Source organism: Theobroma cacao, chromosome 8, assembly GCF_000208745.1.
Source record: "Theobroma cacao cultivar B97-61/B2 chromosome 8, Criollo_cocoa_genome_V2, whole genome shotgun sequence".
Lineage (NCBI taxonomy): Eukaryota > Viridiplantae > Streptophyta > Magnoliopsida > Malvales > Malvaceae > Theobroma > Theobroma cacao.
The window spans coordinates 4455675-4469309 of record NC_030857.1 but is presented as its reverse complement, the minus strand read 5'-3'; the positions used below and the strand labels follow the sequence as shown (position 1 = coordinate 4469309).

At 38.1% G+C, this 13635-nt stretch overlaps 3 protein-coding genes across 3 annotated transcripts; all 3 read left to right on the top strand.

Moving 5' to 3' along the window:
* Positions 2-2502, top strand: LOC18592003 (PXMP2/4 family protein 4). The gene is made up of 4 exons (XM_018125927.1): positions 2-372; positions 1114-1339; positions 1908-2032; positions 2156-2502. Exons 1-4 carry the CDS (start codon positions 49-51, stop codon positions 2237-2239), a joined length of 759 nt encoding a protein of 252 aa, XP_017981416.1. The 5' UTR covers positions 2-48; the 3' UTR covers positions 2240-2502.
* LOC18592002 lies at positions 3328-5413 on the top strand. Its single transcript, XM_007018471.2, has 3 exons — positions 3328-3674; positions 3777-3978; positions 4773-5413. The coding sequence occupies exons 1-3, from the start codon at positions 3534-3536 to the stop codon at positions 4952-4954; spliced, it is 525 nt and encodes a 174-aa protein (XP_007018533.2). The 5' UTR covers positions 3328-3533; the 3' UTR covers positions 4955-5413.
* On the top strand, positions 6958-9564 carry LOC18592001. Its single transcript, XM_018125928.1, has 4 exons — positions 6958-6989; positions 7080-7968; positions 9056-9117; positions 9199-9564. Exons 2-4 carry the CDS (start codon positions 7881-7883, stop codon positions 9385-9387), a joined length of 339 nt encoding a protein of 112 aa, XP_017981417.1. The 5' UTR covers positions 6958-6989; positions 7080-7880; the 3' UTR covers positions 9388-9564.

Genomic DNA, 13635 nt, shown 5'->3' with positions numbered 1-13635 from the left:
ACAACACCAGAGCAAGCCGTCTCGTTGGTTGAAGCGCGCGTTCCAGAAATGGGCAGCAGCGGCAACACTTTAAAAAGGTTGAGCAAACGCTGCCTCCTTCGACTCTCCGCCGATTGCCATTCGCTCCTCCATGGGAAAAGCTTCGGCGAAGCTACTCTTACGAGCCAAAGATGGAGACTTTGCCCCTTGTCTTCCCCTTGTAAGCTCGCAGGTTTCAAAGGTGCTCCTCCTTCGCGTGCCTTTTCAACGTCGTCATCGTCATCAAAGGTCGGGTTTTTGCGATGGTATTTAGCGAAGCTCGAATCCAAACCTCTTATTACGAAAGCTGTCACAACTTCAATTATCTTTGCTGCTGCTGATTTCACATCCCAGGTAAATCCCTAGATATTCGTTTTTCCTCAAACCAAATTTAATGTTTAAAAATTTTCAATTTTGCAAAAAAGGGTCTGAAAATATTGACATAATTTCCAGGTTAGTGTAAGATTTTCCTTCAATATTCCATATTTAGGAATTGTTATAACTAAAGTTTGATATTAAAGGAAATGCGATCACTTTCTTATATCCACAATGGCTCCAATTCTCTTGTTTTCTTGAAGGATTTTGAAGCTGCAATCCGTTGGTTTTTGTTTCTGATTAAATTCTTAAACTATTTGGTTGCTTTTGATGGAAATAGAACTCAATTTTTAAGGAAGTGATGACAGAGTGCGCGAAAACATGTCTTGTGACCTGCTCTATTGAACTCTACTTAGGTATTTGGTTTATATTTGCATTTACACTTGTTATACGTCTGAGCTAGAGAATGGCTTTGCGACAATGCAATCATTAGAGGGAAAGAATGGCTTTGCAACAATGCAATCATTGTTGTTTGTTGAATTATTGCTTCTCTGTAAAATTTTTCTTACGTTAAGACACAATTATCTGTTACCATATCCTTATTCATGTGCATACAATTAACTTAACTTTTAAATTACTGTAAGCGAACCTGGTTATAAATATGATATCGTTTATGATATTGGTTATTATATTTGGATTTCTATAATGCAATTGTTTTATCTGGTGATTTACCATAATTACTTTTCCTTCTAACATGTTTATAATTCACATCTTTGTTAGATGATCACTTCAGAATCTTCTGGTTATGACTCAATAAGGACATTACGAATGGCTGCTTATGGGTTGCTTCTCTTGGGGCCGTCACAACATCTTTGGTTTAACTTATTGTCAAAAGCTTTGCCCAGACGGGATATGCTGACAACCTTCAAGAAAATGTTTTTGGGGCAGGCTGTCTACGGACCTGTGAGCACTACAGTTTTCTTCTCCTATAATGCAGCTCTACAAGGTAAGAGGTTTTGTTCCTTGTTTTAATAGAAAAAGAGAAACTTTGTATCAGTACAATGTTCGTTTCTATCAGACTATATTCTCAACATCTCTGCTTGGGTGGGGCCTCTTATGGTTCTTGTAGAATTCAGCAGGCCACATATCAACCATCATTATTTCATGGGTTCTCTTCAGCTGAACCCCTGAGACCTCTTCTTGGATGAAATGGTGTCATTCAAGCCTTTTATGCATTGCGAGGTCTCCATTTGTTGCATGTATCAATCGCTGCTTTTTTGGCTACTGGCCTGCTCTGTGAGGTTGCCTGGCTTTGAAACCCTTCATTTGATTACTTTTCTAATGGGACATTGTTCTTGTTTTAGTTTTCTTATTGGCTAGCTTCAGCAGTTGAATCAAGCCTCTTAAAATGTAGCATGATAGTTTAGTTCTACCACATGGCTTTTCTCCCCAGTCGAGGGCCTGTTCCGATCTTGTACTTACTGTATATGACTAAGTTTCAGGTTTTTTTCTATTGGTGGTCTGGTTACTGCAAAGCATTGCTCTCTGACTTGTTATTGTGGTACCAAACTCAGGCGAAAGTGGTGAAGAGATTGTGGCTAGATTGAAGCGTGACCTCCTCCCGACATTGATAAATGGTGCTATGTTCTGGCCGCTCTGTGATTTTGTTACATACAAGTTTGTACCTGTTCATCTCCAGGTATTTTTGGCTTCCTTCCTTTTTTTGAATCCTCATTTTGAACAGGGGAGAATGTTATTGAAATTATTTAACTTTGTCAGATCCAATTGCTATAACAAACACCTTGCTAAAATCTTTTGGCAGCCTTTAATGAACAGTACATGTGCCTACATATGGACAATTTATTTGACATACATGGCAAGCTTAAAGAAAGTGAGCATCGATTAGTGATTGTTTTGACTTCACTTCTGCGGAATTAGATTGGTAAGGTTAGCTTCGCTGTTGAACCATTCTGATTCGCGATTCTCGTTATTCTTTTCTTGAGCCACGAAATAGGGTTTTGGGGGCTTAGTTAGTTATTACTGTTCTCTATTACCAAGGAACTATAATTTAGTAATTTCATCTCTGATATGTTGCTGAGGAGAGGGAATTTGAGTAAAGAGATATGATGTTGTTCTTGACCCTACCATGGATCTGATTTCGGTTGATTATCTCGTTGGTTGGTCCATTTGTAGCATTTTTCCTCTGGGTTGGAGGAACGCACAGTGCTAATCAAGCCTGTCAAAAGCATGCTTTTTAAACGTCAAATCATAATTGAGGAGATCTGAAAAGATTTCTGCATAAAACCAACCAATCTATTAACCGAAAAGAAAATGATATTTTGAACGTGATTCTGTTGAGAAAGAGACTGAATTATCATTTTCATTTATTATTCCGGTGAAAATTGGTACAACCATCCTACACAGCCCAAAACATTAATGAATTGAATGATTTTCATTTTTGTCAGTTCAACATATTGCTGACAATATGTTTCATGCCACCAAACGTGGACCGACGAACCTGTCATTCAATTTTCACAATAATTCACCTATTCTAATCTGATTAGAGAAAATATATTACCCCCATTAGTGTAGAATTCATTCATTATGGTTGGTCTAAGTATCAAGGGGTACGAAAAAAGAAAAAGAAAGGGTTTGAAAAGGTAAAGCTTAGATTAAGGAAATGATTTCAGGTACGAGCAGATATTTTTCTTCTCGCATCTCCGGGGGCCCCCGAAACGTAGACTTTCCGTCAAACAGCACCACGTGTTCCCATGGCGCGACAAAACTATTGTTCGAAGGACACGTAACTCACTCTTTGAGCATATACACCCACTGACGTGGACTGGCGTTCTTTACTTTTCTCGTTTCTCCCCATCTTTGATTGTCGCGGTCTACATCACTCGACTATTTGTTTCGGGGACGACTCCGAAAAATTAAACCACGCGCCACGGAGAAAGTGTTAGCAGAAAAAAACACCTTCCCCGCTAAAACCCTGGAGGGTCCCGGAGCATAATATCCTCACGTGGCTGTACGATGCGAGAAGCAAGTAACCAATTGCAAACGCCCACGTGGGAGAGAGCAAGCACCACCGGTTCAGGTAGTAACCAGTTTTATCGTCGCGTTCGAGCGCGAAAGAGGCATTGGATCCAAACACGGGGCCCAACGGGTAGAAAAGGACACGAGGCAGCCTCACGAAGACGATGGCGTCATCTTCGCTACGTTGTTTTTTGCGGAGAGAGCCATTAAAATTCAGAACGCGAAGAGCAAAGCATGGCAAGGGGAGAGAGGTAAAAAGAAAGAAAGACAGAGAACGAAAGAGAAAGAGAGAGAGGAATAGCAAAGTTCGTTACTCTTCCGCTTTAAACATCTCGTTTCTAAATCGATTAGATTTTTTTTTCGGACTCTTATTTCTTTCTTCTTTTGATTTTTTTTGGTGAATTTAGTTGCAGGTAATTGAAAAATCTCCTCATCCTTTTTTGGACTTTTTCGTTTCTCGGAGGACTCTCTCTCCTCTCAGCTGGACGAGAAGAAGAATTTCCGTTGGGAAAAATTCGTTGGTAGAAATGCATTTCTTTGATAGAATGACGATTCCAATGCGCAGAGTTTGGACCGGTGTCGCCACTCGCCTCGGCGTTCGTAAAAGCGGTAAGTCTCAATTCTCGACCGTCTGATTTGTTCGCCGCCAATTTCAGGATGTCGGTTTCATTTTGAGATCAAGAAAGTGTTTTTTTTTTAAAAAAAAAAAAGCATTATTTTCTCCTTTGTGAGAAGTTTCATATTTTTTTCCAATTGAAATGTTTATGAACCGCACGTTCGAAGAATTCTCGTCCACATTCTCAAGATTTCGTTATCGGATCATTTTGGTGAAGATGTTGTGTTTAAATAAATTAATTTTTTTTATCCGTGTGCATTTTTTGAATAAGTTGATTATAGCATAATTGGATTGTAAAGAATAATTAGGGAATATTATGTGCTTCACTTGGAAGCAATGATTGAAGCTGACGGTGGCAATCTTGCATTACGGCTTTTACAGGAAAAAGAAAAGTACTTATAAAGAAAGATTCCCATTTCTTTGTTAATATGGGATCAGCTCCTTTTACTTGATGAGCTTATTTCAAATCCTTTTTTTCCTTTATTTAAAGTTTTAATTGTGTTGATTTATCTTCTAAAAACTAAGGTAACAATAAGCAACTAAAAAGGGGTAATGGCATTGTTTTGGGGTTGTGCTGTGGAAGAAAGGGGCTGGCTTAGCTTTATCTCCTCAGCTTTGATACAGTAATTGAAGGCTAGCTTTGATACTTGATTAAGAACCATTTAAAAGACATTGAATTTGGGATTTTAGATGGTTATTTAAACATGTTCAAGTGAATGGGATTGTTTGAAATTACAGAGAATTCCTTCACTGATTATTTACTCATTGTGCTTCTGGGAACCAACAGGGCTATTGAAGCTGCGAAAGGATGTAAGATCTTGTGAGTATGAAGATGTGCATGTGATGTGGGAGATGCTGAGGAGAAACGAAACAGAAGTTGGTCGATCCCCAAGAAGATGCAAAAAGAGACCACTGTCGAATTGCTTTGAATGGGCTAGGCGAGCTCCTTTTCTTTGCCGCGGCTTCTGAACATGTGCTGTTTACCCAGGTTTCAGTTTACATCCCTATCCGCCGGGTTAGAAAGGCTTGATAGGGATATTGGTCCAACCACAATAAAGAAGAAAAGAGAAGAAGGAGGGATTGGTTTGTGAGATTGCTCCTCTTCCTTTTCATGTCAGCTATCTGTAGATATCAGCTGCCTGCCAAGTGAATGTACCATCACTTCCTATCTCCATGCTCTATCTAATATACTATGTAATAAGCTAAATATGTGGTATATGTGTTTTTGGTGTCTCTAAAAACATGCTGCCATGTTTGCGCTATCATATATATATGGGGTATTAGGTAGCCACTCTAGCTTTCTATGAACTTTTGAATGATCTCCTAGCCATTTTCTGAAGCAACTTTCGCAGGACAATGTGCAAAAAACATGGTGTTAAGATCTAAAAATTTGATGGTTAGGGTGAAAGTGCTTTGGCATTTGGTTCATATACAATCTTTCTGAAATGATTCTTCTAGCGATTGATCATATCATTCATATGGAAACATGAATGATATGCACAGACCGGAAGGCGAATATCCTTGCAGCTGATGTCATTTGATAATGGCTTGTGTGATGTGCGAAGGCTCCTTTAGCCTTGAGGTTTTACTTTAAAGTTTTAGAGGATGAGTCGTTATCATTTCCTGTTTTTGAGATTAAATGAACGGTGAAAGGTCTATATCATTTGATTTTGATCGGTGGCGGTGCATTTCGTCGTGGCTTATACAATTCAGCTCTCATTTCGACGAAAGACATCATGCAATCATTCATTTCGAATCATCAAAATTGCATTTGGTTTGGTTAGATTTAGCTATGGTCTCAAAGCTAGAGGTCTCCAAACCATAAAGGTTGTGATGTGAAAGCCTTTGATTCTTTCTTCCTTTCTTTTTTCCCCTGTTCATTTCGATTTCAGATCAGAAAATCCTGAATTCAAGCACAATTATCAATAACAATCTTACCCTTATATCCCTTGGTTAATTCAACGCTCATTCTGCTTTCCAGTTTCCACAAGGGCCTTTAACCCAAACAAACAACAAGAAAAAAAACTAGATTGTTCAGAAAGAAAATGTCATTATGGGCTTAAACCGACCTCACTGGAACATGCATTTTCTCTGACGCAGAACACGACAGATACACAACGTCGTCTTAGCAAACCTGATCAAAGCGAGCTTAAGGCTTCTCTCTGACAAGCAAAAACAAGGCCAATTGTGTGGAAGTAGAACTGTCATCCCAAGAACTACTTACTATATATTATAAAACCGTTTTCTTTCCTTCTATTCAAAAGAAGAAGGTAAGCTGGTTTTTAGTCTTGGGGTTTCTGCTTGTTTGCGGCAACCTCATGCTTTGATCAGGAAGTACGGGTTGATGTGCTGCAGTCCGTGCTTCCGTAGAAATGCTAAGGAAACTGGGGTTTATTTAGGTAAAACTTGTTGTCTTCATATTCTTGTTTGTCTTAGCGTTTAGCACCTTGCCTGCCTGAGTAGGTTAGCATCAAACAGATACTACAACATAAACTGTCCAATGTGGCAATTTTGCCTCCTTTTCTTGTGTTCTTTAGCTAGCGTTCAAGTTGTTCTTACATCATCATTATTTAACTCGTACTGGAACTAATGCTTGCTTCTCTTTTTCTTTTTCAGTACCATTATAGGACAGAGAGCATGCATCCTGTATATGTTGGTGGAGATTCTGTCTCCTTTAACTGTTATGAAATTTCATACAGATGTTAAAGCTGTGTTCAGTTTTGTTGAAGCAACTGGTAGACAACCAAATTCCTTATGTTTAAGAAACTCACTAATACTTTGAAGTCCATTCTAACGCTTCGGTATCATTTAGGACCAAATTTGAAGACCTTTTTCTAATCCTACCCTGCAGGGATCTCATTCTGTCAACTAACAACTCTTTGAATTTTTGAGACCTTACTCTCTTCTAAATTCTACTTTGGAGCTCATCACTAATGATTGCTAGTTTGTTTAGTTGCAGGCATCCATATTGAGCTTTATTCCTTGGCTGCTGCTTGATCCTGCGGTAAGTAACTAAGCTGGCAGTGCGGAGCTATCAGTTTCAAGAAATTGCAATCCATGGTTATAGCTTACAGAAAACCTGGATTTTATGCAGAGCAATCTAATTGGGCCACCAGTATTCTTCTCAGTGCTGAATCCTGATGGTTGTGGTAAAGCAAATTTAATCTTGGCCCATGAGCTTCAAGCCTTTATCTACATAGGAGGCAAAAGGAAAATATTCGCTTAATGGAGGTGCGGAGAATCTCACCCCGTGCCTCTCGCATGCGAAGCGAGCGCTCTACCATATGAGCTACACCCCCATCAGTCGGAGCATCGTAGAACCCTCTCAACAAGATTTATTTATAGTCAATCTCTGTCTCAGAGAACGCGTGGCAGTTGGCACAAAAGAGGTGCTGAAAGGCGCCGTAGTTCAAAGACGTGCCCAACGGCTCGCATTCCACCGCACATCTTTTTGTTTTTCCCGCATTAAAGTCTCTTCATTTATTGCTCACTGTAAACACTAATCCCTTCTCTGCAAAAGCAATGGCAATTACCCCTTTTCTGTATCCCTACAGCCAGGAGAGACAATGAAACTCACATGCTTTCTTTTATTATTCAGTTACCACCATTAAAGTTTTGGAATATTTATATACTTTTTTATATCTATATGTTCAAAGGCATGGGCTGTTTTAAGGCACTAGACTGTATAGTCATTTGCCACCCTACTACATCTCCTTATCTCCACGGATTTTCTGGTCGACTTTGAAGTTTTTCCAAATCTGGGGTGACGAAAGCTGGGACTCCAGGTTCTCTTTATAAGGAGTTTTAGAGAGGTCTTGTCAAGGGTGCAATTGTAAAGGACAAACACACTCTTTGTTTGGAGGGGAAATTGTCATCTGGCAATAAGATTGACATTATGAAGGTTCATGGGATTTGGGTTTTCTTCTTTGTGGTCGGGTCAGCTTTGCTTGTCTTTACCTTCTCCAGCAGCTCCTCCATTCCTGGTATAACTCTTTTAACTTGTCTTCTTTCACTCCGATAACTGGTCTAGATAATTCTTCATTTGTCCTTTAAGAGAAACTTCCTGGGTTTTCCTACATGACTGGAATAAGGGTAAATGCTGCATTGGAGAATTGTGTTATTGCAGAATGCATGGTTTCTTAACCTTGGCAGAACTGGTATTTAACTCTGTAGTTGTTTACTTCTTACTTCTGATGTTAGCTTTCATTAGTTGAAACCATAATGCTTTGCATGGACATTAAAATGTCAATTAACCTTAATTTTTTTGAAGTACTTTCTTTGTTATCTGGCTGATATTATCAAATTACTCCAAACTTTAACTTGGATTTCATATATTATATATCTATTCTTGCAATTTGGATTTCAGAATAATTTTAAGATGAATCAGGATTTGATTGTTAAGGAGAAGTTTATATATTATGAACAACTTGTAATGTACCGCTCTTGGTGACTGAATCTGAGTGTTTTGAACTGTTAGATACAACAGCACATGGCTTGTTGTTTTTATTTACAAAAAACGACCTCCCCACATCCTACTTCTTGTTATATTGTTGTTTGTCAACAATTTCGGTGCCCTGTCTCAATTTTTTATTCTCAAGTTGTCTTCATCACCTCCCACTCTTGCCAATTTTAAGGTAACTGTTTAGTTTTTCAGTTAATTTTGCCAAGAGAAACTTGTTATTTGCTCCTTTATTGGGTTGTCGGCTTAGGGTGGATTTAGCCCAATAATTTATTGGAAACTACAGGTGGCTTCTAATTCCATCTTACTGCTAACTATCTGATCAACTTAATTATAGGCTTGGTTGGCCCGTTTTAAATCATGTCATGAATGCTATAGCTTAAATTGCAGCTTGCATGTCAAGGCAATTCATTATATTTTATCAAAGCTTCTTCATTGTCTGATAAAAAAATGTCCTCTTCTTTGCTTTGATGATAATCAAATATTCTTGCTAAAACTGATGCAGTGCATTGGTAAATCTAGTAAATACCAGCAGCAAGATATTTATCATTGTATAAATAAAAAATTGTTACCATATGTTAATAGCAGTCGTCTACTTAATGTCATTCCAGGTATGGAGTTTTCCCAGCTTGGTAATGGTGTGAGTATAACAGGAACAAGTAGAAAGCTGAAGGTACGTTCGCAACATGGCCAAAATCTACCGTGGAACCTTTTCTTATAGGATTTTGAGACATTTTCCCATTTGAAATTGCAGGGGAATGGCTACAATCTAATCAATGAAAAGAAGACCAATGTCGATCTGGAAGATTACCATCCAATTGATCCAGTTCCAAGCTCAAAGGCATCTATAAAACCTGGTCCCATCGAGCACGGTAGTCCTCTTATTCCATTCATACCAAAACCTTCACCTCCCGCTCATCCCATTAGTGGTGGTTCCACTTAGCCATACCTAAAACTCATTTCTCAGTAACAGATATGATTTGAAGAATGTAGCACTGTAATCTGCATCTGATATTTTAAGCAGCTTGTTTTCTGTATCCTGTCCTGACAATAACTTCAAGCTGCCTATGTATCCAGCTTATGTTAGTGTATGAATGTGTGTTTGGTATTTGATCTTGTATCGTGCGTGTCAATTCCCATTTCCAGAAATAACTAGTTTATTTTTATGCCTTCTAAGTTTTCTTCTTGTCTAATCTCCTTTTTCCAGGGTACAGTTAGCACATGTATTTGCACATCATAAGATTATCATCCAACTACAACAGAAAACAGTAAAAAGGGTGTAAACAGCCGCGGGCTGATAACCCAATTTGCACAAAATGAATGATTAGTAGGTTTCAACTTTGGTAACTGGTCAAAGAGAACTTGATGGAATTTCATCTCCCAAAATATGAGCTGTAATTATCCTACTTATTGAACATCAACAACCATATTCATCATTCTGACTTGACATCTGTGCTACTTCTCATCAATGGATGGAGATTGCCCTTTGCTGTAACGAAACTCTGTTAGCATAGCTTTGAAAATGAAATCTTGTCTCCTTGCTGTAACAAAAATCCATCATGATGAATCCACCCCTGTGCTCGTTTCTTCTCTCAATTAAAAGCCCCCCACCCTATTCCTTGTACGGTTTTGTCTCGTTTATTAAATAATGGAAGCAGTAAATTATCAAAGTTATTACCAGACCGTGCCAATTTGTACTTAAAAAGTACTTTTACCAGCATAATTTCTCACTCTGAATGTCCCTGGAATTCTTTCAGCAGGACATCCACTTTTTGGCTTCCTAAATTGCTGTCTCTGGTTTGAATTCAGAAAAAAAATTTTGCTTACAAAAAGGTAAAAGTAAAAGATATTTGCACTTATACAACCCATAATTTGCAGTAACTAAAATATTCAATGCAATCATTACATAAAACCATGAACCCATGTTAGTACTTGTACTACCCAACTTGATACCACTTTCCTTTTACGTTCGTTTATTATGCTGAGGTATTGTTGTTTTCACAACACTACCACTTTTTTCTTCTGAGGTCTGCTATTCATGCCGATTCCCTGTTCTTAGAATATGGACCAGGCGAAAGATGCTAACTAGACAGATCGAATTTCAGCTCGGCTCAACTCTATCATATGGTAATAAGATTCAGTTATAACAAAAAAGAGCGAAAACAAGACATCTCCAAGTTTAAAAGGCCCAAACAGGACACTATCTAGTAAAAGATGAGAACTGGGATGAAGTTTGATCTCTATCTTGAAATTAATGACTAAAAACTTACACTGTGAAGCAACAAAAATTTTCAAAATATTGTTCAGTTTTACTCTATTTATTCTTTTCAGTCCTAGTTATCATAATTTTTGAATTTCACCTACAAACAGAATGTCACGGTTCTAATGGAAATCATTAATTTCACATTGAGACGGATGTCATGATCTCAACGAGAGTCATAAATCTCACATTAAAAGAAGATGTCATGATTTCAACGAAGAGCCATGAATATCACGATTCCAATAAAAAACCATTAGTCCCATATCGAAAAAGATGTCATGATCCCAGTGAATAACGCTAAACCCCTACTAGCTTGTCCATTTTTTCTGTGTATGATACACTAGTATGAGTTAATGCTGGCCAGGTATACCTCCCTTTAGCTCCAGCAATCGTTGAGAAACACTTGAAATCCCATGCTCCACAAACCCCTTAAATATTTCACCTACTTCAATGCTCTTTGCATGTGTAAGGCTAAGGCTACTTGACTTTTTATGGGCAACATTTTGACTAGCGATACATTGCTTCCAAGTGGACTGAGTATTTCGTGGAGGTGAGCTACCAGGCAACTAGCAGAAGACAAGCAAAAAACATGGATAGAAAAAAATCATAATGCCACACCCATGGTGGACCTGCTCACAGAAAAAGACTAAAGCTAACCAGGATTAGTGGTTTCAGTTAGAAGATATATACAAAGAGGGTGGTGACCAAATCACAACCAAAGCTCAGCAAGCCAACGAAAATGGGAATTTGTTAATATCACCAACCGCATTGACTTCAACACACAAAAATACTCACTTCTCTTCTTCCTTAAGTTATCTTCATTACCATATTTATTGGTATTCCTTCATATCATCCAATCCTTTACCTCCAAAGTGAAACACTTTGACCCATCAAATCAACATCTCACCAAGTGTATTTTTAACCTCCTAGCCTATTGCCAACTTCTTTTGCCCCAACAGCTTACTTGGAACACAGAAGGTCATGATAAAGGGTAGCAAAAGTGACTGCTTTTATTCAGTCACTTCCTATAGCTATCTATCACATTACTCTTTTTTTTCTGGGCTTATGCCAAAGTGGAAAAGTAGACATCATAATCACCAAAGCAATGGAACCATAGGAAAAAAAACCACTTATCCCGGCCATGGCTCCAGCTACCATATATGCTTGAGTTTAAAAGAATTACTTAATAAGGATTAGTTACTTTAACTCCAATTATAAATGAAGTGATGCTCAAGGCATGACGTTTTCGATCTCCTCCTAACCATCATTTGTTAAAAAAGTTTCGATTTTAACTGACAGCTCTGGGCGCCTATAGTTATTTGGCAGATGTCAGTTCTGACCAAAGAGATTAAACTCTACCCATCTGCTGTCTTAGTCAATCCTTTTGGAAATTGGCTACTCACTCCTACTGATACGCTTGCCATCCCCGTTTTAATGCAAAATTTTGTTTAGGAAATTGATGGAGGAAAATGAAGATCTTTCAGAATAGTTTCTGAAACCAAACGAGCTTGATTTGGTAAAATGTAATTATGTTTATGTTTGGATCCTTAAGGGACTCTATATGGTTGTGTTGGAGGACCTGTAAATCTCTCTTTTATTGGATTTTTCCTTACCATTGCTAATAATAGAGAGAAAACAAGTGGAGTTACTTTAATTATGGTTTTCAATCTAATAGGATTTCTGTTAATTATGGCAGGCTTTTTTTTCATGTGCCCACAAAAAAATAATATAAATTCCATTTCTTCAGTGGGGAACAAATATGTTTTTTCTGCTTCTGCTACAAGCAATAGCTTCGTTAAGCAAAGTTAAAAGCCATGATATGATACCAGCAGACATAGACACTATACTCTGGTTTTTCGTAAAGAAACTGGGTTTTTATTTTGATATTCTCTCTGATTAAAACTGACCCACTTCGTATTCCAAAGAGGAAAGTGGAAGCTCTGCCATGTTATCCATTTGATTAACCTTTATTTTCTTTCTCCTCTTTGTGGGGTTAATAGATGCATGATTCACTATGCTACCTTTTGATATATCTTTGTATCTTTTTGAGAATTTATCACCGGCAAGTGATAGGCCTACCAGTCTACCGCAAAGCTTCAAACCCTGCAAGCCTGAGAGAAAATATAGAGAGAGGTCAGAAATGTGGGACAGATGGGGAGGTAGAGCGGCGAGAACCCATATTATATAGCCGAGAAGGACAGGGACCATGCAGACAGTATGGGACGGAGCATCCTGGAAGGGGATGCTTTTGGCTAGTGATAAACTATGAGGTGTTGTGCTCATCTTTGTGTTGGGAAGTGGGGGCTTTCTTGGCCTTCTCTTCCTGCATTACCAATAAGCTTGTAACCAATAGAACAGTAATCTGGTCAGGGTACTTGAGAACACTTCCAAGGAAGGACATTTTAGCTTAGTTTTTCATTCACTTAAGCAGATAATTATTACCATCATTTTTGTTAAGCATCTCTTTCTTATTGGAAGAATGATTGCTTATCATGAGTAAAGTTGATAAACAAATTTCTTCCTCGTCATATTTCATTATCCCCTCATTACTTAATGAATAATTAATTCCTCTAATTAACTAATTATTTTCTCCTTGGATAAACATTCATCAAACTCTGGTTTATTTCATCAGCCATATCGGGTAGGAAAAGCAAAAACGGGTAATGCTTTCGTAGACAAGAATTGGAATAATTCATAATTCTTGTAGACAGTATACCATTACCAAAGAGAGAGATGTTTGAGGAAATTGAGTGCCAAAGTAGGAAACTTACTTTTGTTTGGGGAAGGGAGTGGTCCTTTGATGGAATTTAACTGGAAGGCAAGGAAGCATGTGTTTGTGTCTGGAAGATGTGATTCTGATTTGTAGGAATTTTTGAGACTTTCTGCTCTCTTTCTCTCTCTTTCTCTTTGTGTGTAGATTTCATCGAATCA

Excerpts from the sequence above, each read along its gene's own strand:
- LOC18592001 (XM_018125928.1), top strand. The coding sequence starts at position 7,881 with ATGAAGGTTCATGGGATTTGGGTTTTCTTCTTTGTGGTCGGGTCAGCT. Across the intron at positions 7,969-9,055 it reads CAGCAGCTCCTCCATTCCTG|GTATGGAGTTTTCCCAGCTT; the intron begins GTATAACTCTTT and ends ATGTCATTCCAG. Across the intron at positions 9,118-9,198 it reads GAACAAGTAGAAAGCTGAAG|GGGAATGGCTACAATCTAAT; the intron begins GTACGTTCGCAA and ends TTGAAATTGCAG.
- LOC18592002 (XM_007018471.2), top strand. The coding sequence starts at position 3,534 with ATGGCGTCATCTTCGCTACGTTGTTTTTTGCGGAGAGAGCCATTAAAA. Across the intron at positions 3,675-3,776 it reads AGAGAGAGAGGAATAGCAAA|TTGCAGGTAATTGAAAAATC; the intron begins GTTCGTTACTCT and ends TGGTGAATTTAG. Across the intron at positions 3,979-4,772 it reads CCTCGGCGTTCGTAAAAGCG|GGCTATTGAAGCTGCGAAAG; the intron begins GTAAGTCTCAAT and ends GGGAACCAACAG.
- LOC18592003 (XM_018125927.1), top strand. The coding sequence starts at position 49 with ATGGGCAGCAGCGGCAACACTTTAAAAAGGTTGAGCAAACGCTGCCTC. Across the intron at positions 373-1,113 it reads CTGCTGATTTCACATCCCAG|ATGATCACTTCAGAATCTTC; the intron begins GTAAATCCCTAG and ends CATCTTTGTTAG. Across the intron at positions 2,033-2,155 it reads TTGTACCTGTTCATCTCCAG|CCTTTAATGAACAGTACATG; the intron begins GTATTTTTGGCT and ends ATCTTTTGGCAG.